We start from the raw sequence: 24,817 nt of genomic DNA on the forward strand, positions 1-24,817 counted from the left end.
TAATTATCATTACTGTCATCTCTCCCCTGCTGTCACTTTCTTTGGCTAAAAGCAGTAGATTTTTAAGTCTCACTCCCTCGCTTCTTCCCACTTGCTGTTGTACTCTGATTATCTCTCATCTCTGTCAGCCTCTCCATCTCCTCCTGTGCCTCTTTCCCTCATAATACTCATGTCCCTGGTGGGAGGTCTATTAGATCAAGCCTCTCTCTTTCCTGGTCTCCTTTCCGTCTCTGGTGCAGCCACTGCAACCACTTGTTAATTCTATAACTAGTTTTCTTCTCTCTTCAACGCATCCTTCTCTCCCCTCATCTCGGACCTCTCTACGACATCTGTATGTGTGCTGCTTCTTCCTCTCTTTCCCAGCTCTGTGTGTATCTCTCTTTCTAAATCATTACGTCCAGTCAGTCTCTAGACTACTAAGTCTATTACTGTGCCTGAGTCACAACAAAGTTTTCTGGCCGCTGACTGATGCCTCATACACAATCGCACAAACTTCTCTTACATACTCACCCTCGACTAACCCTCAAACACACTTTGAATTAATGCAATGTACTGGTTTATTTCCAGCTTTGTTGAAGTCCAAGTTAAGGCCAGGACTGTGTCAAAGCTTAAGCATGGTTTAAACGCTGCAAAGCGAGACTAATGCAAAGTTTAGCCTTGTTTTGTAAACACTGTGTGCCTCCAGGTCAGATTATATAAAAGTGTAGGAGCGGGATGCCTACAGTGGTGGAGGATGGAGCTAGAGTCAGATAAGCGGAAACAAATTACTATGTCGGCTGTGACGATGTTTAACCTGAAACTGTGTAACTGATGTAAACGAAACTTGTGTTTCTGTCAAATGGAGAGCACCGAAAATTCTAAAGGGATTTTCCAACAAAGAACTAGCTTCAGTCTTGCCTCATTCTTATGATAACATTGCCATGCCTAATAAAATCTGCATCCTAGCTAGTATTTTGCAAATAGTTTTAGTTCCTTCCTTTGTTCATTTGGGCTTAACCTTAAGGTATTTACATCTTCGACTAAGATTAAAAAAAATCTCTACTTACCACAAAACCCCAAATCATTCATGAATACTCTAGCTTTAACAGGCACTAATGTACACATAACTACTGTCTTTCTCACACAATCCACAGGTGTTATTATCTAAATCAAATGTTTTATGCAAGAGTTTATTGGATAGATACATGTTTTTCAAGATTTTAAAGCTTATTTCTTTGGCTCTAGGTGAAGTTGGATAAGACAAATACTTTTTTTCTTACTTTCTTACCTTGCCTCTTTGAATTCTTGTAAAACATTTTCTTTTCATCTGATTAGGATACTATTCTGTTGATAAAATATTTCTAATGAATGTATCATTGAACTGCTTGGCATTGATGTCACTGAATCTGATGTCGTAACTAAATTATTACTTAGTGACTAAACCGGAAAGACCAATTACCTCACTGTCGAAGCACATCATGTATTGGCTGGCTGGCTGTACTTGCCCTGAGAAAATGGGGTGCTGTAATCTTCTATAATCCTTAGCACCGCTGAAAATGCCCTCAGTCAGGTACTGAATACAAAATACTCACACGCAGCCTGAATGGCAACAAAGCCCCTTTGATACCTGCAGTCAAATTCTGAACACACATGGCTCATTATCGAGTATTGTCTCATACTCCAGCAGCCCAAGAATAAAACTAAGCAAATCTATACAAGAGAATGAATGCACACATACACAAATGCCAAAGAACATTGCAAGCTGTTGCAAATTTCTAAATTCCTCCCTTCTTTTCCTCTCACAAATAAACATTACAAAAAGCAGCTGTCCAGTCATTTGCAACTGGACCAGAGAACCAAACAACAGAGCAGAAACATAAAGAGTGGAGGGATAAAAGAGAGAGAATGACAGACTAACACAGAGGGAGGGAGACACTAAAGAGAGGGAGAACTGAAGAGAAAGGTGGAGGAAAATGTGTGGGAGAAATCATTAATCTATGTGTGTGTGTGTGTGTGTGTGTGTGTGTGTGTGTGTGTACCTGTGCTGTGTATCAGTGTGCATGCTCCAGCTGTTTGTTTGTGTGTGTGTGTGTGTGTGTGTGTGTGTGTGTGTGTGTGTGTGTGTGTGTGTGTGTGTGTGTGTGTGTGTGTGTATATATATATATCAGTATGCATGCTCCAGCTGTGTGTGTGTGTGTGTGTGTGTGTGTGTATGGACTGTATGTCTACTTCCCAAGGTCACTGCTGAGAGCTAGGAGGGAGGGAGGGGGGGGGGAAATGAACAAGACCAGTGGACAATGACGTTAGCCCTGCAAGGAACACTACTCTTAAAGGCACAGCTCAGGACACAGGTTTGCAGGGAAAACTCAATTTAGACAATGGACAATTTAGATGTTTAATTAACTCATTATCTTGGTTTAAGTTACTCAGACACATAGAGATCAAATATATGTTTGTTGAAGCAGAACTGGCCAAGACTGAAGGAAACACACAGAATAACCTGATGAATATTTCATAAGAAAAAAATAGCCAGGAGAGCAATGGAGAGCATAAACAACTCTACCCTTTGTAGACACACACACACACACACACACACACAGAGTGTGGTAGCCTACACTTACATTGAAAAGGAGCAGGCAGTCTCTCAATACAAAGCCACTCAGGAGGTTTGAGGCAACAAAATGCTTTTCATTAGAGAACTATAGACGTGGAACATCTCCAAATGAAGAGGTCTAGCTGGGTCGCTGTGTTCAGGAGACCACACACACACACACACACACACACACACACACACACACACACACACCTTGTTTTTCCAGTTGTCCTAAAAAGGTTGTGGAGGAGTGGTAGAGAAGCTCCCATGCTGGACTCCCATGGCTCCCTAACCTGACTTGCTGCGAGTAGTCATCTCTTACAGTTTAGAACTTCACTTCTTGCTTTCACATCCTCTTGCCACCTTTTCTGTCACTTTCCGATTCGCATATCAATCTCTTTCTTATGTAGCCCCTTGCTTTCTCACCACCTTTCACCTCTTGTATCTTTGCTGAACTCCGTCATCTTTTCACTCTCTAAATATGTTGTCCTCTTGCTTTCGAATTCCTTTCTTGCTCTCACTCAAACTTTGCTATGTCAGATTAAGTAGCACTGAAATGAGAGCAGTTCCCACCTGTGCACTGCACACAACTCTGCCGTAATTGTTAACGTTGTCATTTACTCTGAGAAATAAGACATCTGTATAAATGCCAAAAGCTGTTTAATGCTAGCCAGAGTGAGGCGGATGCTCAAACCAGATGGTTAAAGTCTCAACAATACAACTTGTTCATCTGCACACAGCAGTCATTCGGTCTTTTCCTTCAATCAATCTCTGTCCTTCCCCCAGCATCCCTTCATCCTCTCCCTCGACTTGTACTGTATCTAAATCTTTCCTTCCCTCCATCCACCTATCTATCTCTCCATTCATCTGCTGCATTTCTTAGCCTCTCTTTTTTCCTACTTATATATTATCAGCCTTCCCTCTTCATTAATCTTTGTTCTCAAGGATCAAAAGTGCTGGTTACTAGGGCGGAAGATGTGGGCAGCAACGTGCCTAACTTTACATACACATTCTTACGCTCTGCTTTATATACTGTATAGATGCACACATACACAAAATGGTAGGGGTGTTGAAATTAATCATTGCATCGACAATTCTGCATCGATGCAAAGACAGACCATAATCGATTATTGCCTACTGATGTTGCTTTTTTTGTTTTTGCCTTTTGTCTATTGTCTGCTGTGTTCAGAGGCCGCTACATTCAGGAAGTGTCTTTTTTAAGAGCAGATACAATTAAAAAGGGGAGTTCATATATATCTGATATCTGACTGGCCACCAGGGCCCCTCCATTAGGCTGGTTCTCTATGTGGATGTATGGGGCAAACTCCAGGCCTGCCATGCCAGGATAGGTGCACTGTGGCTGGTGTTTGGTTTGGGAAGGTTGGGATGTCTTCATGGGGGACAATGGAGAGTTAAGAGAGTTGAGGAGAGAGCAGTTTAAGAGAGATTTGGTGACAGGAAAAGGAGAGGAGGGTAAGAGTGTCTTTTTTAAGAGCAAATACAATAAAAAGGGGAGTTCATATATATCTGACTGCTTGAATTTGTTGATGAAAACCATGTGTAGCAATATATAATAATGTTGAGGAGGTGACGCTTCGTGATATCGAACCGATTCAAATCGTAGACAGGATAATCGTAATCAAATCGAATCGTGAGACCAGTGAAGATTCACACCCCTACAAAATGGTATTTTACATAAATGCTTCATAAATGCAGTGTATGTGTGCCATAAAAAGATACGACTGGGTGACATATATTCACTGTACTCATCTAATATTTTTCTTGCACTTTGCTCACATGAACAAAACACTGACCCTGAGGTTGAGTCAATAATACAGTGAGGAAAATGAGTATTTGAACACCCTGCTATTTTGCAAGTTCTCCCACTTAGAAATCATGGAGGGGTCTGAAATTGTCATCGTAGGTGCATGTCCACTGTGAGAGACATAATCTAAAAATAAAATCCAGAAATCACAATGTATGATTTTTTAACTATTTATTTGTATGATACAGCTGCAAATAAGTATTTGAACACCTGAGAAAATCAATGTTAATATTTGGTACAGTAGCCTTTGTTTGCAATTACAGAGGTCAAACGTTTCCTGTAGTTTTTCACCAGGTTTGCACACACTGCAGGAGGGATTTTGGCCCACTCCTCCACACAGATCTTCTCTAGATCAGTCAGGTTTCTGGGCTGTCGCTGAGAAACACGGAGTTTGAGCTCCCTCCAAAGATTCTCTATTGGGTTTAGGTCTGGAGACTGGCTAGGCCACGCCAGAACCTTGATATGCTTCTTACAGAGCCACTCCTTGGTTATCCTGGCTGTGTGCTTCGGGTCATTGTCATGTTGGAAGACCCAGCCTCGACCCATCTTCAATGCTCTAACTGAGGGAAGGAGGTTGTTCCCCAAAGTCTCGCAATACATGGCCCCGGTCATCCTCTCCTTAATACAGTGCAGTCGCCCTGTCCCATGTGCAGAAAAACACCCCCAAAGCATGATGCTACCACCCCCATGCTTCACAGTAGGGATGGTGTTCTTGGGATGGTACTCATCATTCTTCTTCCTCCAAACACGGTTAGTGGAATTATGATCAAAAAGTTCTATTTTGGTCTCATCTGACCACATGACTTTCTCCCATGACTCCTCTGGATCATCCAAATGGTCATTGGCAAACTTAAGACGGGCCTTGACATGTGCTGGTTTAAGCAGGGGAACCTTCCGTGCCATGCATGATTTCAAACCATGACGTCTTAGTGTATTACCAACAGTAACCTTGGAAACGGTGGTCCCAGCTCTTTTCAGGTCATTGACCAGCTCCTCCCGTGTAGTTCTGGGCTGATTTCTCACCTTTCTTAGGATCATTGAGACCCCACGAGGTGAGATCTTGCATGGAGCCGCAGTCCGAGGGAGACTGACCGTCATGTTTAGCTTCTTCCATTTTCTAATGATTGCTCCAACAGTGGACCTTTTTTCACCAAGCTGCTTGGCAATTTCCCCGTAGCCCTTTCCAACCTTGTGGAGGTGTACAATTTTGTCTCTAGTGTCTTTGGACAGCTCTTTGGTCTTGGCCATGTTAGTAGTTGTTTCTTACTGATTGTATGGGGTGGACAGGTGTCTTTATGCAGCTAACGACCTCAAACAGGTGCATCGAATTTAGGATAATAAATGGAGTGGAGGTGGACATTTTAAAGGCAGACTAACAGGTCTTTGAGGGTCAGAATTCTAGCTGATAGACAGGTATTCAAATACTTATTTGCAGCTGTATCATACAAATAAATAGTTAAAAAAATCATACATTGTGATTTCTGGATTTTTTTTTTAGATTATGTCTCTCACAGTGGACATGCACCTACGATGACAATTTCAGACCCCTCCATGATTTCTAAGTGGGAGAACTTGCAAAATAGCAGGGTGTTCAAATACTTATTTTCCTCACTGTAAACTTCACACTCTTTGCGTTCACATGTTGTATAATAACAGAGAACCAGCTAAATAAGTCGCACGCATGCACGCATCAAATACATGTAAATCTCATGACTGTGGTATGACAGTTTCTCAACATGTCCTGTGTTCGTGGACAGTTGTGATACTCTGCTTGATATTCAGCCAAATATATTATATTCAGGGGACAGAATCTAAGTGGATTGGAAGCACTGGGCCCTTGCTATTTTGGACTTCAGACTTTTTTTTCCCATGTCTGAAAGCTCACCATCTGCTCTGTGCTCTTTGTGTCTACAGCTCCAGAACTGAATAACCAAAGACAAGAACTGTGTAAGTTTTTCAGATGAGTGACATGTCAGTATAGTTGTGCACATCTGTCCCACAAACGTCCCACCCCACACACATATTCTCCAGTTATGTGTGATTGTGCCTGACTGACCTGAGAGTAGAAATTAACCATAGTGGTGGTTTCTATGTCCTTCTTTCCCAATATTTCCATTTTGACTGGAGCTGATGGGAACTTGCTTGAGAAGTAGTCCAAGAAGTCAGGCAGGTAGCTGGCTTCTCCGTGGATAATTCCCATGACGTAATGAGCTGCCTGAAAAACAAGGGCAGTAATAAAATATGAAAAAAAAACAAAAAAAAACAAAACAAAACAAAAAACAAATTCTATAAGGTTAAAGTGGTAAATTAATCTGATCAATATCCAACTATGCCATACCTGGGATGAGTCCTCGCTGAAAGCCAATGTGACAAACTCCTGGGCAAATCTCTGCCTCTGGCCCATGGAGAGAGAGGAGAGCTGGGAGGTGTAGGCGTGGGCCACCAGGGCCCCTCCATTAGGCTGGTTCTCTATGTGGATGTATGGGGCAAACTCCAGGCCTGCCATGCCAGGATAAGTACACTGTGGCTGCTGTTTGGTTTGGGAAGGTTGGGGTGTCTTCATGGGGGACAATGGAGAGTTAAGAGAGTTGAGGAGAGAGCAGTTTAAGAGAGATTTGGTGACAGGAAAAGGAGAGGAAGGTAAGAGTTGTGCAGTTTTGTTGTTAGGTGGAGGGTAAACAGGTAGAGGAGACTTAAATGGAGACAGGGAGGAGTTATGAGTGGGATCAGAGGATGAGGTGGAAGGTGGAGAGGATGGAGGGAGGAGAAGCAGGCCAGCACAAATGGTTTGGCAGGAGCGGTGGTACATCTTTACTCGTTTGTGCTTCTCCCACTCTTTGTGTTTCTTCTTCTTTTTCTTCTTCACTTTTTTGATTTGCAGCTCCTCTGAGTTGATCTTGGCTTTCTCTTTTTCATCTGGACAAAGTGACAGGGAGAGAGAGAGAGAGAGAGAGAGAGAGAGAGAGAGAGAGAGAGAGAGAGAGAGAGAGAGAGAGAGACTGTATTACTTAGATGGAAGATACTTTTTACAGGAGAAGACATTCTTAAAAGATCAACACAAAAACCTGAAAAAAAAGTGTAATTTAGAAAAGGCTCGAAGGGAATAAGGAGACACATCATTCATGGAAGCTTTGTAAAAGAAAATCTATTCAAGTCTGCTGTCTGATGGATCAACAAACCAATCTAGGGCTGCAACAACGAATCGATAAAATCGATAAAATTCGATTATTAAAAAAGTTGGTAACGAATTTCATTATCGATTCGTTGTGTCGCGCGACACGCCATTCAGTCGCAGAGATAAAAGCAATTGAGTTGAGTGCCGTGCGGAGCGGAGCGAAAGAAAAGAAGAAAGAGCAGAGCGGAGTAGAGGAAATACGGAGAGAGACCGGAGAGACCCGTAACGTTCTGAAACACATGGCAGAGGCAGAGAAATCAGTACGACCTAAGTCATCCAAGGTGTGGGAACATTTCACACTAAATAAATCGAAAACGTGTTAATTGCAAGATAAGCAAAAGCGACACGGCATGGCACGGGCGCACCACGGTGATGATTCAGCACCTAAAACGTAAACATGGTGGAGTCCTTGATGAGGAGGAAGGGAGTTCAACAGCAGGGTAAAGTCACTACACAATCCTACTTTTGTTCCGTTTTGAAGTAAGAAACGTAACGTCCCTCCAGTGGTGCTGGTGTGGTATTTACTCGTTATCCAGCATAACAAGCTAGCGTTAGCTCGTTAACAGTAGTAAAGCAGGACTAAAGACACGTTTTTATTCACTCGCCTTTTTTGGCCCATTAACTTTTCAATCTATTGTCATGTATATATTCTGTGTTTGGTCCCATATCAGTTATTGTTCACAAATATATTTGTGTGTGTTGTACTTTTTAATTTCATTTTAAAGTTCTTTTATAGCACTTGGTCATCTTAAGCTGTGTTTAAATGTGGTGTACAAATGAGCTTAACTTGCAATTAATACAATGATGGTAATAATTTAATGAATAAGCTTCAAGTGTGTGTGTGTGTGTGTGTGTGTGTGTGTGTGTGTGTGTGTGTGTGTGTGTGTGTGTGTGTGTGTGTTTTGTCTGTATCTGCTCTTTGGGTTACTTACCTTTACACAACTATTAACTAAAACAACAAGTATGTATGTAAGTATGTATTGAGTTGATGTAAATTAATGCTTTTGTTTTTTTATCCGATTCATCAATTAATCGAAAATAATCGACAGATTAATCGATTATTAAAATAATCGTTAGTTGCAGCCCTAAACCAATCATCAGCCCTTTTCATTCCCCTGCTGTAAGAAGCCACTTTTCACGGTAATAAACAGTGAAACAGATCCTCTTGCAATGACAAAAGCTCAGAAAAAGTTTCCAGTAAAATAAGGTGAACTGCAAAAAAAAAAAAAAAACGGCAAATGAGCTGCTGATTATGCTCTGTAACAGGTTAAAAAAAAAACAATACACAATAAAATACAACACTTGTATTATTTACTCTCATCGCTATAAATTCCCTATTTAAAAAACAAAACAAAAACTAATGAGTGCTAACAATTTTAAGTAAGTGCAGGCAGATGACTCATAGCTTCTCCCAGGTGGTGTGCATCTCCTGGGGTGCATGCATAAAATACATTGAAGAGCCTTGAAATGGCATCCTTGAGAAAAGCAGATATGACTAAGCCAGGAAACAGACTTTCGAGTGGCTTATCTGAACAGAGATAATACCGTACATGGTGGACGGTCTCATCTTAGATGCCTGAGGCAGGACAGAGTGGAACATGCAAATTTATGCACATTGCTACTGTATGTATTTGTGAGTGTTTGTCAGAGCTGTTCACATCTATTTGGAAATGTGTTGCTGGCTGGTTCTTTCCTGCCCAGCAGTTGTGTAAACAAGTGGACATGTATACATTTAATGTATGTGTGTGCAATGTGAGTCACTTTGATAGCTGCTGCCTCAGCACAATTCAAATATCAGCTATCATCACACACACACACACACACACTAGTTTGTACTCCACACACGTTCAACGCTAGATAAAGCAGGAACATGATGTGTGTGTGTGTGAGAGAGAACAATAAAGACAGCAACAGCAAGAAGGTATTTGCAGTACAATACCTAAGCTACTAATCCAAAAGCTCTTTAACCCACAAGTCAGCCCTCCCGAATAAGTACATACACACACACGTTTAATCACAAACCTCAACCTTCATCAATCCACAGAAAAGCAGTAGGATATGAAGAAAATATGTGATGCGTGATAAATGTGTTGGATATTGCGATGGTGATATGAAGTGTAATATACAGATCTAAGGATGCAAGTATCATGGCTTGTGCAAACTTCAAATAGATAAGAAATAAATCTTGTTCTTTAATAATAAAAGATCATTTCAAACTTATTTTCAAATTACAATAATAACAATATTCTACTTGTCCAATCATATTCTGCTGTGATACACAGACCAAAAAGCACTATTAATGTAGTGTGTTGTGCCAGCAGCTGCTTCATAATAAAAGCCTTCCAGTAATGGCTTTTTTTTTTTATTTGTGGCTTATTGTGGGCAGATTCCAGGTAGAGGAAAGACTTTTACCCTGAAGCACATGTGTACAATGCACACAGCATGTTCAAGTCTGTGTGCGTTCAGTGTTCCACTTGACTACAAGAAAAATGTATCCTTGGGGATAATAAAGTTCAAAGTTGAAGTTGATCATACTTGCAAGTATTGAATGATTACACCTTCCTCAATAAAACCCATAATTGTACTTTTTTTGTCAGGATCAGATTGAAACACTGCACAAAAGAAATTAGAGAACGTAGACAGACATATTACAATCATAACATTTGGCTTATCAAGTGTAGGGCTGCAACTAACAATAATCTTCATTATCGATTAACCTGCCAAATATTATATTTAATATTATTTGGATTACAAAATGTAGCTTTGTGGCTTTCAAAAAGCCTACCTTTAAATGTCTTTTGTTTGACCAACAACCAATTATCAATATTATTCATGTGAAACTTTTATCAATCGACTACTATTTCTGCTTCGATCAAGAGCCACATGACCTGACCTAGCACTCCTGACAGTAAATTCCTCCCTGTTTACTCACTGTCAGCTACTCTAAAAATAAAGTTTTAACATTAATAAAATCATCTTTATTGAGGTTCTACGCACGGATTTAAAAAAAAAAAAAAAGACTGGCCAAAACTGAAAGAAACACAGAATAACCCGATGAATATTTCATAAGAACAAAATAGCCGGGAGAGCAATGAAGAGCATAAACCACACACACACACACACACACACACACACACACACACACACACACACACACACACACACACACACACACACACACACACACACACACACACACACACACAGGTAGTAAAGCAGCCTTACTGTCAGAATAGCTGCTTATTGATTTCCTATAAGTTTCCTCTGGGTGCCTCTCTCTCTCGGTTGCCCTTTCAATTGTAAACTTAACACTCTCAGTGATTACATTTCTAACTTCCCCTCCTTGACTCTGTCACTCCTAACATTTGCAAACGTAACACTCTCTGATTAAATGCCTCACTCACTATTACTGAAACCCTGTTCTCAGGTAGGGAGAGTCTCCTCCTCGTTTCTGTCTCGACTCTTATTCCCACCATGTATCCCAGTGTGTCTCTTTTATTGTAAACACACACGATTAAATACCGGCCTCTCTGACAGGATGACTGCGGACTTAATACACACCGACTCTTTCTATCAGCCTCTCCCTCAATTCACCTTTCCACCTTTTACACTCATACGGAGAAGATGAACCACCATTACAATGCCGCCTGTCCATCTCACAGAAAGTATGAAGATAAAAAAAGATAAAAAAGAAAGAGCTGAATTATCAATATGTGATTTTCATCTGCAGACACTAGCTATGGTATGTGGCCAACGGCTTACTAAGTCCTACAAATGTCACAGTGTGGTCATGGCATACCAGCACAGAGAAACTGCGAGCCTAAAAGGGAGCAAATCTAATCAATCTGAATAAAATTGCCATGCGTGTATACATGTCAGTGTGTGCATGTCTGTTTAAAAAGGTCTTTGTGCTGAAACAATTAGTAAATCAATGAGCCAATCGACAGAAAATAACTGAGGAAGGGCACAAGATGCAAAACAAGTTACCAACCTGCTATTGAGATTTTCTTTGGTCAAGAATAAATGTATAAGCCCAATTTTCATGTCTATTATTTAGCAGAAATACCAAATATTATAATGCAAGAATTAGCTTCTTTCCATAAAATAAATATCATTGAATCCTTTTTGGTTTTGGCAATGGGCATATTTTCTAATAGCCTGGGAAAACCCTGACGAACTTCCAGCAAATTTGAGATTTGCTCTGCAAGTCAGTCTGACCAAGAGCCCATTCAAGCCTAGGGTTGGGCATCGTTTGGATTTTAACAATTCTGATTCCAAATCCGATTCTTCCTTTCGATTCCGGTTCTTATCGATTCTCGATTCCGATTCTTTGAGGGGTGGAGTTTAAACGGGTCACATGCCTATTTTCAGGAAAGTTTTATTTTGATTCAGTGGTGGTTTGCAGTTTTACAGGGCTTTAGAGCGCTGCCTACTGTGCTCCAAGGCTGCAATACAACAAGCGCCTGGCCGCTTCGGAAACCAAAACTTGCTCATGTTAAATTGGGAAGCGATGATCGGATTTGAAACCAAATCCTCTAAACGATTCCAATAAAGAAACGATTCTACTGGAATCGTAATTTTTGAAAGGATTCCAAGTAGGAATCGGTTTTAGATGCCCATTTCCAATTTTTCCAAATCAAGGCACCAATCACAACCATTGAGGCGGGCTTTACACGATGACGATAGTGCAGCGACGGCAAGCAGCTTTTTGTTTACATTTAACATAACGGCCACCGAAGCGCAGCAACCCGTTGATGCCGCGGTCGCTGCTACGTCACCCGGATCGTTGGTCTGAGTGGTTGAAGGAAAGTCCAATTTCAGAATTCCAGAGGCATTTGAGCGCCATCTGTTGGTAACGGGCTTTGAATGAAGCTTGCCCAGACCCACTCTCAGTTACAACTGAGAAGGGTCTGGTGTCAACCAGACTAATGTTCTAACATTTTGTGGACCAAACCATTGTTATGCGTATTTTCACATACCTTTAATTGGCTGCTTGACGTCTCCATTTTCCCTCTTGATCTCGTCGGTCACTTTGTGCTTCTTCTTCTCCTTTTCTCTCTCTCCGTCTTTGACCTTCTTCTTCTCCCTCTCCTCCCGGTCTCTCTCTTTTGCCTTGTCATTGATGGAGTGCTCTGTGGAAGTTGAGGGGAGGACTTTAGGTCTCGATGGTAAAAAACACATTAGCGCCCAGATTTACTCACTACACACATACTACACTTGTGAGCACACTCCATTCCCTTCGATTTTTTTCCTCTGGCCCCTTAACTAAACTCTTGCGAAGTGCTTCACCTTGGCCATCACCCTTTCCTTAATCTTATCCTCCTACAAAATGCTTGGCTTTTCCTTCCCTGCTGCAACAAATTCACCTCTCCAGCAAGTCTGTACTCCTATCTCTCATGTTTCCTCAGCACTGTAATGACCATATAGATATAAGACTGCAGCAGTCACTCATAACCTTCTTCCCCCTAACTCATCTCTGTTTCTGTGCCTCTGCTAGCTTCAATATGCTCCGGTCTTAAAATTCCTAAAATCCCCCCTTGCTTTTTGACTTTTTTTATTTTCTCTTCCAGCGCTTCTCCGTCTGACACTTGAATCATTTCAGTGTTGAGGGAATATTACAGATCAAGGAATTGGAGTGCACTCTAATGTTGCACTCATTGCAAATTGCTCCGGATGAGAGCATCAGTTTAAAATGTAAATATCATATCACACACACCTTTTCAGTGCTGTCTGAAAAGCAGAGTATGTCTAAGTGTGGATAGGTGTAAATCATAATCTCCAGCAGAGCTCAGGAAACCTCCCCTTTCTTAAAATAACTTTCATTAGATCAAATCTTGTATACATCTCCTCCTTTGATTCTTTATTTCCTTTCATTTCCCCTAAAGATATTAAAAAAACTTTTTTTTCCTAAGTAGTTCTTTTGCTGATTCTCGCTTTCTTTTCCTTTGCAAAGAACTTTTTTCTTTGAACTTAGTCAGATCCATCTTTAAAAAGGAAGCTGTGTTTTCAGACTGTTCACTCTCCTGTGGACATGGGGAGTGGGAAAGTGAACACAGTGGGGTTTGACTCGCTGTTTGCAGGATCAAAGGAGAAAATGCTTTGAAAGTAAAAAGGCTTAAAGGAGCAGTATGAGAATTAGAGGTACATCAATCCACTCTTCATTCAATGATTATATTTAAATAAATACCGTGGCATTTTGAAGTTTAGTGGGTCGTTTTTCTTTGCTACTTAACATGCAGGTAGTCATTATCCTCATACCTTGTGGTTAATGGGAGGAATGCCAAGAATTTTAACAAATAAAAACTGTGCAAAATAAATGCAGTAAAATTACCAGACTGTAAGCTGCCTGTTGAAGAAAAAAAACAGCATGTTTCAAAACATCAATTTAGCTCAACAGGAAGCTGCCTACAAAGGAGGGCTCACTCAGATCTTCTGCCAAATTTCTAAAGACATGTCAGACCATGCCAGAGTGGTAACATTCATAAACTTTTAATTTAGAGGTAATGGGGGATAAATTAGCCCAGGTGGCTGACCGGGCCTTAAATACACTGGAGAACATGCTGATTTATCACAGCTTGAGAGTAGAGTATTCCCCTTTAAATAAAAAGGAGACCATCCCATGGCTTGAGGGTCACACGTTGTTTTATCTGGTCAGTAACTAAAACGTAAAACAATGTTGGGTTTGTCAGGGCAACACTTCACAAAAAGCAGACAGGGTTTTACCCAGAAGAGCCCAGTGGCAAGTGTCTTTTTTTGGCTGGGGCCAGTCGCAGACTGATGGCAGCAGTAATGTAGAGCCCAACAGTTTCTGTGATAACAGAATCACGAAATTGAGAATAAAAATTAAAAAAAGCTATAAGACAGATTCCATATGGCCCAACATTAAGTCAGTGCTAAAAGCTAACTGGAGATTGGCAAATATAACTACTTCTATGTTTCCAACCGTGCCGCCCCACTGTAACTGTAAAAAAACGCAGTAATAATACATTACAAAATAATTCCCAGTGGCTTAGGCCTGGTGGGGGGCAACTTAGGCCAGGTGGGCCGCCAGGCTTACGATACAATGGGGTAGGGCTGAACGATTAATTGCATTTGCGATAATATCGCGATATGTTAAAACGCGATTTCCTAATCGCAAAGTCTGCGATTTGATCACATGACTCGCGAGAGCAAATCAGTCTGCACTCCGCAGAGAAAGCATCAACTTAGCACGCTAACGCTACTGTCGGTACACGATCCGTTCTGCCTGCACGATCCGTTCTGCGCATGCGCAAAATGTTCGCGCATGCGTTGTTGTACGAGGATTTACGACACTGCACGATCTGTTCCACGCTTCCGGTCGACAGCCAAGCTAACGTTAGTTTAGCTAACAGCTATTTCGGCTAACCGCTAGCTGATTGTAGCGGTCTGCCGTTAGCCTCCACAGGCAAGCTAACGTTAGTTTAGCTAACAGCTATTTCGGCTAACCGCTAGCTGATTGTAGCGGTCTGCCGTTAGCCTCCACAGGGAAGCTAACGTTAGTTTAGCTAACAGCTAATTCGGCTAACAGCTAGCTGAGACAGCATGTAATAACTTTAAAAGACCCTCAAAATAAAATGTGAAAATAAACGTTAACATATATAACAGCTGTTACGTCAGTTCTACTTTACTTGTGCTCATTTAAAATACAATCACTCAATACTTGTCTTTATTGTTATTACTGTGAAGTCTTAATTTAGCTGTAGCCTGCTTTTCCCATTACGTTTGAGTTAACGTTATTTTAGACTGAATCAAGCTGTCAGCTAGCAGTTAGCCGAATTAGCTGTTAGCTAAACTAACGTTAGCTTCCCGGTGGAGGCTAGCCATAGGCTAGCATGGAACAGATCGTGCAGGTCGTATCATCGGTAAAACAGTATTATCTTGCGCATGCGCAGAACAGATCGTGCAGGCAGAATGGATCGTGTACCGACAGCTACACTGTACCTTGAGCTGATTTCTGTCATTCAAACAACTCTGAGTTGTAGTTTAAAACTTCTACAGCCATTTTAATAAAATGAAGGGTTTTATTCTGGTTCGAGTCCATACGTGCAGTTAATGGATACAGACACGCAGAACTGAAGGCTCGGTTGGCAACTAGCTCTGATTAGCGGTTAGCTCCGGTTAGCGGTTAGCTCCGTTATAAAGATATGGAGTGGAGGAGCTGCCACTGAGAGGGGTAACAACCAGACTGATAAATGACGTTCGGGGAGCTTTCACAGCAGCGTGGCCGCGGTGTTTCAACGGTTTTATTAGTACAGTTAATCCCACGGCAAGAACACCAGCAACTAGCTAACGTAACGATAGCCTCTCTGAACAAGTGCACACGGCAGCACGCAACTTCACGAGGGGGAGGGGCTGGAGGCAGCTCCTCTGTGCACTGTAAAAAAAAATACACTGTTGTGTGTGTGTGTGTATATACTATATTTTTACTTTTTTAACTGTCTAGTATGTAATTGTGTGTTGTTCATACTATAAAATGATTTATTGTTTGTCTTTGTTGAATAATACAGAAGACAAAGCTTAAAAAAAATAATCAAATCGAAATTGCAATATTTGGGAAAAAAATCGCAATTAGATTATTTTCAAAAATCGTTCAGCCCTACAATGGGGGAAACCCTGGAATTAGAAAATAATGGGATTCGTGGCCGGGCTGACTCAGTGAGTAGAGCAGGCGCACATATACTGAGAGGTTTATGCCTCGACGCAGAGGTCCAGGGTTCGAATCCGACCTGTGACGATTTCCTGCATGTCTTCCCCCTCTCTTCCCTTTCTCACCTAGCTGTCCTGTCAATTAAAGCCCCAAAAAATGATCTTAAAAAAAATAAAATAAATAATGGGATTCATGCAACTGAAACTTTTTTTCTGATTTTGTTTTATGACTTTCTTGCAGTGGCAGGTTTTGAAGGGGAACACAGCAGGTGGTTTTCACTGTTAGGAGAGAGAAAACTCTTTGAAAGATAGAGGGCCAGAGGCAGACAGTTTGTTAACTTCAACTACACTGGTCCCCACTGCTATCCAACTTTTCAGAGCTGAGGAGGAGAATCATAAATTCAGAAAATCCATGGGGTATCCACATTTTGATGTTAGTTTTTTTAGATATAAATTTTAACAACAAGCCTTTAAAATAACTATTTGTTTATTACATTTAACCTATGTTAAACTGGAACAGCATAGTGTTGTCACGCTGTAGCCCAGCCAGGTTTGAGTGTGTGTTAGCAATGTGATAAGACTGGCGACCTGTCGGTGTGTTCTCTGCCTCTTGCCAAATGCATGCTGGGATACGCTCCAGCCCCATGTGACCCTGAACAGGACAACCTAATCAAACACATAACTTCTATTTATTCTATTCTGAGTATCTGGTTGTATTATGAAATTTTATTTCTTGTGAATAATTAAACAGAATCAAGAAAATCCAGTTCCCTAGGAATCTGAGGGCTTCAATGATTAGACAGAATGTTAACATGTTGTGGCAAACTGGGATGACAGAAAACAGGTAAAAGCCACCCAGTACTTTGTGTGCGTGTGCATATTTAAGGGTTATAACGGTTACATTCGAAACATACTGTAGTAACACGAATATATCCCTTCAACTATCAGTCTGTCATCAGCAGCTCAGCAGACAACTGAAGTTGATATATTTTGAGATCTTTTTGGATCTCTAACTGGGACTCACCGTAACACTACTGGACAAGTAAACCTGCCCACTAGGAAAATACTGCCACTCCAGATGGTCAGTCCACCCCCGCTGGTGTGGCAAATACATGCTTCACCATTCCAGCTGTTCTGGAAATGATTTAGCGATAAGGTTCAAACAATTGGTCCGTTACTGCACACACAAGTGTCTTGTAATTTTTGGGATTGAACAAATGACCCAGCCGGAAGTACCTAAATTGGGTGCTTATTGCAGCCAAGCTTCATTCACCTTTCCCCTGGCTGTACACGGCCACAGTCGAGTAGTCCCAGACACAGTCAGGCATTCTGTCAGCATGCTGCATTTACTGCTCACAAATAACCTAATTACGGCAATTCAGACATGATTCACAACAACCCGATAACCCAGGTTTACATGACTTGTTTAATGGTCAGAATGATGTCCAGAACAATGCATGGCAAGGCAACCTATAAGCCAATATGACACTGGAGTAATGAATAATCAGAAAACAGATGCATTTAATTGGTCCTCACTGTTTTATAGGTTGATGTGTTTAAAGAGTAGCCTACCTTTATGAAAGCTCTTATTAATTATATAATTTTTTTTTTTTTTTAAAGCTGCTTTGCATTAGTCTGTGACTTACGTGTCACATGTGCCAGATCAAAACACCCAGAGTGGCCAGACGCAGGAGTTTTACGTGACAAGAGCTTTTTTATTACTTATTTGAATTCAACCTCAATGTGAGTAGGATCATCTTTATGAGAAGTGCATTTGGTTATAATTATAATACAGGACTGCATTGGGTGTCAACAACAGGTCAACTTGGTCTCAGTGGGGATTAAACCTGTGACCTTTGAGTTCAACAACAATTTATTTCACACTAGATCAGCCTGCCTAATGCAGTAATGTTTCCTTGTTCACTGTGCTTAGTCAGACTCATGTCTCATGTTTCAAGACCAAATGAAACCAGGAGTCACTTCTCCCTGGCAGTTGCCTCGATCCAACAGCAACCCCAACCCAAATAATGCTGTGATGATGTGATACTCTTTTGATCCCTGTAGGAAAATGCTTCCCTTCCATGAAGTTCAGAGGACACTCCACTGAAAGCAGAAAAATGTCCTGTTGAACAGCCATTCTGTCTAACAAGTGGGCCTAAAATCTGAGAGATATAAAAACACATTTCATTTATTTTGGTTTTTTTTCTCCATATCACCTTAATCCTATGCCGACTCGGAGTGCTGACTGCAGCTGTGTCACAGAGTCAAGGAAGAAAACTGACACAGTTACCAGCTTTTACAGGAAGGTGCAGTTAAAAACGGAGCATTTCAATCCTTGAAACATTTTGCTCAGGATTAATGTGCCATTTCCAGCAACACTCCAGCTCCACATTTATATACTGTACTTCCCCATCTTCACATTTGAAGCTACTCGATAGAATTACAGTCTCCCTGATGCTGGCCATTGAGCAGCTCCCTACAGCAAACACAGGTCCAGTGCTTTGCTCAAGAGCACTTCAGTGGCACTGTTGAAGGAGTGCTATTATTTATGGTTACCTTTGGATGCATCTAAATTTTCCCAGTCAGGTTCAGAGATGAAAACATTGAAACCAAAATGTCAGCACTGCATTAGTTTTTTTTGTTTTGTTTTTTTTAAATATTCTCAACATGCCTGCATACAACATTAACAGTAACATAATATTAATAATAAAATAAACTACACTAATTGACTTTTAGTCTTATGATTGCTCGATTAAAATGCATTAATTGCATTAAAAAGACATGGTTTAGCTAACATTCATATTCTTTTTTTAAATCCTAGTTTTGCGTTGCGATTCTGTGTGAAGACTAAACACCAGCCTCTATCTGTTCTGAAATCCCTATGAAGCGTGCAAGCACATTTAACACAGCCTGTTTACAAGACTGGGTTTCTGATGGTGTGTTAGGGCTACAGGCCAACAACACGTCTCGTTCTGGTGTTCCCCCTGACTGCGGTGACTGTTCAAAGCACGTCAAGACCTCTTAAACTACCCAACTGGAAAAGGGTGAGATCATGCGCTCTCACACACACATTTGCATTTGTCCACTCAGTACCTCCGCTAAGTGTCTAAACACTCACATGCAAATAACACTTGAACAAAGCAAATGCAGAGATTTTGATAAATAGTATAATGATAATAAAAAAAGCCACACACAAGGACTTATAATGAGATGATAAAGCTGTGACCCAATCAGTCAACTTAATATAATATTTTCTCCCAAGGAACTAATAAAATCTATCTTATAAAATAAGGTGACCTCCTAGAACATATTTGTAATGTTATTAATGGCCTGATGTTAATTATGACTATGATGTTTTGAGCCACATGTATGTTGATCATATGCAGCAAATTTCATAATGTAGGTCTAAAAAGAAACATACAATATATTAAAATAATAAATAAATAAATAAATAAATAAATAAATAAATAAATAAATATATATATATATATATATATACACACACACACACACACACACGAGGTCGACAGATTAATCGGCCGGCCGATTAATCGGCCGATTTTTGGCTTTTTTTTTTTTTTTAAACATAAGCCGATTAACAGGCAGGCGCATCTGCGGGCAGCCTAGTGTTAAAAACGTGAATAGGCAACATTTTTTACAGCGTACCCAGACCAGCTGCCTCCAGCCCCTCCCCTCGTGAAGTCTTGCCGTGTGTCTCGCGCAGCCACTTCAGGCTCAGACACTACCGTTAGCAGTAGCATATTGCTGGTGTTCTTGTCTTGGGATTAACTGTACTAATAAAACCGTACAAAACACTGCGGCCACACCGCTGTGGAAGCTCCCCGAATGTCATTTATCAGAGTCGGGTTGTTACCCCTGTCCGTGGCAGTGTCATCCACTCCTATAACGGAGCTAACTGGAGCTAGCTAACCGCTAACGGAGCTAACCGCTAACGGAGCTAATCGTTGCTAACAGAGCCTTCAGTTCTCCGTGCCTGTATCCATTAACTGCATCTATGGACTCGAGCACGAATAAAACCCTTAATTTTATTAAATTGGCTGGACGAGTTTTAAATTACAACCAGCAGTTGTTTGAATGACAGAAATCTGCTCAGATAAGATCCTAATGAGGTCAACAGGACATGTAGCTAGGCTAACAGTAGGGTCCCCAAAACACAGATAAAACACTTCAACAAATGAACAATGATCTAACAAACAAGGTGAACAAGAACTGACTTTAGATAGCCCTAGCCTTATGTGATTCAACAGGAGTTAGGAGGAAATATTGTTGAGATTAATAATATGTCACTTTCTGTGAAGCAGATTTGTATTCTCAGAAGTTTAATAAATGCTGCTAAGTGCACTAAACTTTATTTTTTTCATTTAAAAGTTTATTTGACAGTTTATTTTCTTCTTACCTGTTTCGTTTATTTAATGTATTTTTCATACATTATTTATACAGTATGTTTTTACATTATACATTTTTAATTGAAGTATACAAGTGTAGATTGGTGAAGTGTTCAATAAATGTTTTTGTTGAGAAATTCTGTGTATATTAGTGTTACATTTTATCTTTCAAACAGATGTTTAAAAACAAGCACATATCGGCCAAAATAAATCGGCAGCATTAATCGGCTGACCCTGATTTCTAAAGATCGGCATCGGCCAGAGAAAACCCATATCGGTCGACCTCTAATATATATATATATATATATATATATATATATATATATATATATATATATATATATATATATATATATATATATATATATATATATTTGAGATTTATTTTTAATATTGTAAAATGTTTACTAATACTGTACATAGTTACTGTTTAATATAACTGTCAAACTAAGATAACAAAAGAGTTATATGGCATTCATACATGTATTTGTCCATGCTACAAAGTGTTTAACCTGAGCCAGGCCATACAACAATAATAGCAATAGGCCTACATATATCGAAATCGTTATTGGGAAGGAAAATGGTATTGGAACCGCTCTAAATCCTATTAAGCCCTGAATATTGCTTCTGGGATTTAGTGTCAAATGTGTGTGTGTTCTTGTCTCTCTATTAATCAAGTGGCTCAATGTTACATGTACAGTACATGCTCTGCCTGTACAACTGTAGAACATGGAGTAACAACAAGCTGTGGAGCTCTGTCTGTTTCCGATCCAGCCTGAGGTTACAGAGGGGGGCGTGGTGCTCTACCAAAACAACACTTACCCTATAATGGCGGGCGGCAGTCATGTTGTTATGACAGCAGCGTGCAGATTTAATACATACACCGCTCCGAAGGAAATAAAAATCATAATATGGGCATTTATGTTATAGAATAACTAACAACTGACCTCATTCGTTACGCTGACATGACAGAGATTATAGCTTGCTTATGCCGTTTATAACATTTAGATCGACTCGATTACATTACTGTAAACGGCTATATGAATACAACACATTGTACTTTGTCAATTCGACGTAACTACGTAACAATTCCGCAGTAGCACGAGAGCAGATGGTTGCAATGTTAACAGCTAGGACACGAAACTACTGCCCATACTAATGCCCTGGAACGCTATTGTGGAGCTCGAGGGTTCACGAGCGGGTGAACAGTGACGAAAGCTGGCAGCCATAGCTCGTAGAAACATCGCCTTTTGGGCTTTGTAGACACTCAACTCGATGTTAACCTCTTTTATAATATGCAATTATAAACAAGAGTAACCCTCGAGAGGTCTGCGGGTTCATATACAACATTTTAGGAGCGCCCTTTGAGCAGTAGCTGGTCCGAAAACGGGACTGTTCAAACAAATTAGGAGGCAGACAACAGCACACTCGGGGCCACATGTTCATATCCCAAGTGGCTGATTCTACGATGAGCAACTAACTCTTAAAAAGGGCAAAACTCTAGCCTACTTATATCAGAATGAGATTTATTGCCAAAGTAAGTTTTCACTTGCATGGAATTTGCCTTGGTGTTTAGTGCATACAATAAACATATAAAAAGGGAATAAACAATAGAGCAAAGTACTGCAACAGTCAAGAACATTATATAGTATAAACATATTGCAATACAAATATGTATAAAAAAAAACAAAAACAAAAAAAAAAACACTACCAATTATGTACAATGTAACTGTTTTAGGAAGGGAAATAAAGCTGTACGTTTTGTGCAGTGTGTGCACAAATATTAATCAGGGGATGTGCAAAAGTTCACAGTATAACGTTATATAATATGCGCAATAGTCAGGGATAATAGTCCGAGATGTGTTAATGTAACGTGTAGTGACTGGGGGTGAGGGGTTAAGAATCTAATATGGGATATGAAATTATATAATATAAATAAATAATATAATAAACACAACACAAACTTTATGAATTCGCTTCAAGTAACATTTAAATAAAATACACTGATGATGGCCTACCTTTGGGCGGCAGCATGACCTCCCCATTTTCTCTCTTCACTGCAGAAGTGTTATTAATTCGACTGATATCGTTGTTACTGACATTACTCCCGGGTCCGGAGGTCACCAATAGTTTATGTTTCTTTTTCTCCTCTCCGCCTCCTTTCTCCCTCTCTTTCCCTCGCTGTTTATCTTTACTCGGTTTCTTGGGTTTGGAAGAGGAAGGCGCTTTGTGGAGGAAGAAATCGCTCTGTTTGAAGACTTTATGTGTGTTTGTTCCACCGGTGGCAGGCACCGGAGGGTTGCTGCTGCTCGTCTTAACCGGGCTGAAGGTGCTCAAGCCCGTGCTGCTGCCATAACTCTGCTGCTTCGTGGGCTGCTGGAGTTTCTCTTTGCCGCTACCGTTGCCTCCCACTCCTTCCCTGCTGAGTTTCTTGGGTTTAACGCTCCTCTCCTCGACACGGACCTTCTTGGGCGGCGGCGGGTTGAAATCCCGGGAAGACTGAGAGCGGTTGTCAGAGGCTCCCTTCGCCTCGTTCGGCATGATGAGCGGGCTTTTGTCGCAGGCGACCGCCGGGGCTACCGCAGTAGCAGCTCCGGTGAGGTGAGCAGAGCCCAGCGAGTCAGCCATCTTGAGGCTTCTCTCTCTATTTACCCTTTTCCCCCAACGGCCGCCGCTTCTGTTTTTTTGCGCGACTTGCAGCCAAGCAGGCAATGAAGGGGCGGGGCAGACTTTGACTGACAGGCAGTTAGAGAGGGGGCGGGACTAAGGTTTGACTGACAGACAGAGAGGGAAAAACTAGAGGCGGGGCTTAGCAGCTGTTTGTATGTACTGTTAATGTAACTTGTGAAATAATAATGAGGAGCAAGACGTAATCACTTAATAACCCAGTACAGACTCTGCCTTAGTTAGCACTGAAACGAAACATTTTCAGTATTAATTATGTGTTAATTATTATTTGATAATTTATTTAGTCTAATAAATATTATATTAGTATAGTATATTATAATAGTAATATTATAAAATATCAGAACATTGTGGCTCCAGATCCTAAATGATGCCATGAAATTGCTTGTTTTGACTGACCAACAGTCAAAAACCCAAAGGAATGTCATCATATGTAATTATATATATATATATATATATATATATATATATATATATATATATATATAATCTATTAATTTGCTATCTAATCAATTAATAGACTATGTCAGTACTATTCTTAGTCAGGCACGTCAATCAACCAATAAATCACTAGCCACCTGTAATATGGACACTCAAGAAAACCACAAGTTTACTAGAACTAAAATGATTCAATTAATTTACCAGTTGATTGAAAAGCAACTATTGTGCTAATTGAATAATAAAGTGTTTAAGTCATTCTGCAAGCAAAAAACCCAGGTTCCAGCTCCTAAATTGTGTGTTTGTTTGTCTTATATGATTATAAATGTAATGTATTTAGGTTTTGGACTGTTGCAGCTCTAGTTTATTTAATAAATGGTCCTTGACCACATACATATTAAGATAAAGCATATAATACATATTTAAAGATTTTGAGATATGACAAATCAGTATTTTTTGTTTCACCACATTTATAGTCAAAATGTTATAAGCCGGTTTTACTCAAACATTGCTGCCTGGCAGCATCATAAGATACACTGATGGTGGTTTCTATCCTATTACAAATAGTTGTTCATGAAGTTCAAATTATGTAGTTTTCTTTCAGTTTTATTATGCTTACATCTGTTTCCTCCACGGTTTGTTTAATCCGCTTTGCATTTTCTCTCCAGAACACAACCCTAAAAGATAGTACACTGCCCACAAATGATTTACAGAATGTGTAGAGACGAATGGTGGTGAGTATATGTGTTTGTTAAAATGGAAATGTTTCCATGAAAGGGATAACTTTCCCTCTTCATCTAATCTTCACAACGGGATGAGTTTAGCACTCTCACACACTGGAACACATGATTACAAAGCCTTGTGAATCCTCCGGAGTTGTTTTCATTTTGATTTATTGACATGAAAACATTTTCTTCTCTCAGACTGATTGGCTGAGCCGTCAGTGCAAGGCCTGCCAGTGAGTGACAGCCAACCATGAATACTAAACATGATTAGCAGCTGCACGCGGCCGGTAGTAAAGTTACAGCTGGCTATAAACATTGTGACAA

The 24,817-nt window shown here is 40.4% G+C and overlaps 1 protein-coding gene across 1 annotated transcript in view; it reads right to left on the minus strand.

Moving 5' to 3' along the window:
- Nucleotides 1-23,351, minus strand: part of LOC116060142 (actin cytoskeleton-regulatory complex protein pan1-like) — a 37,931-nt gene extending 14,580 nt beyond the window's left edge. Inside the window, exons 1-4 of the mRNA XM_031313576.2 lie at nucleotides 22,664-23,351; nucleotides 12,552-12,704; nucleotides 6,736-7,313; nucleotides 6,454-6,612 (exon numbers count right to left, since the gene is read on the minus strand). Coding sequence (XP_031169436.1) covers nucleotides 6,454-6,612; nucleotides 6,736-7,313; nucleotides 12,552-12,704; nucleotides 22,664-23,273 — 1,500 coding nt within the window. The 5' untranslated portion in view covers nucleotides 23,274-23,351. The remainder of the gene's footprint in view (nucleotides 1-6,453; nucleotides 6,613-6,735; nucleotides 7,314-12,551; nucleotides 12,705-22,663) is intronic.
- Nucleotides 23,352-24,817: the final 1,466 nt, after the last annotated feature.

Source organism: Sander lucioperca, chromosome 20 (assembly GCF_008315115.2).
Source record: "Sander lucioperca isolate FBNREF2018 chromosome 20, SLUC_FBN_1.2, whole genome shotgun sequence".
NCBI lineage: Eukaryota > Metazoa > Chordata > Actinopteri > Perciformes > Percidae > Sander > Sander lucioperca.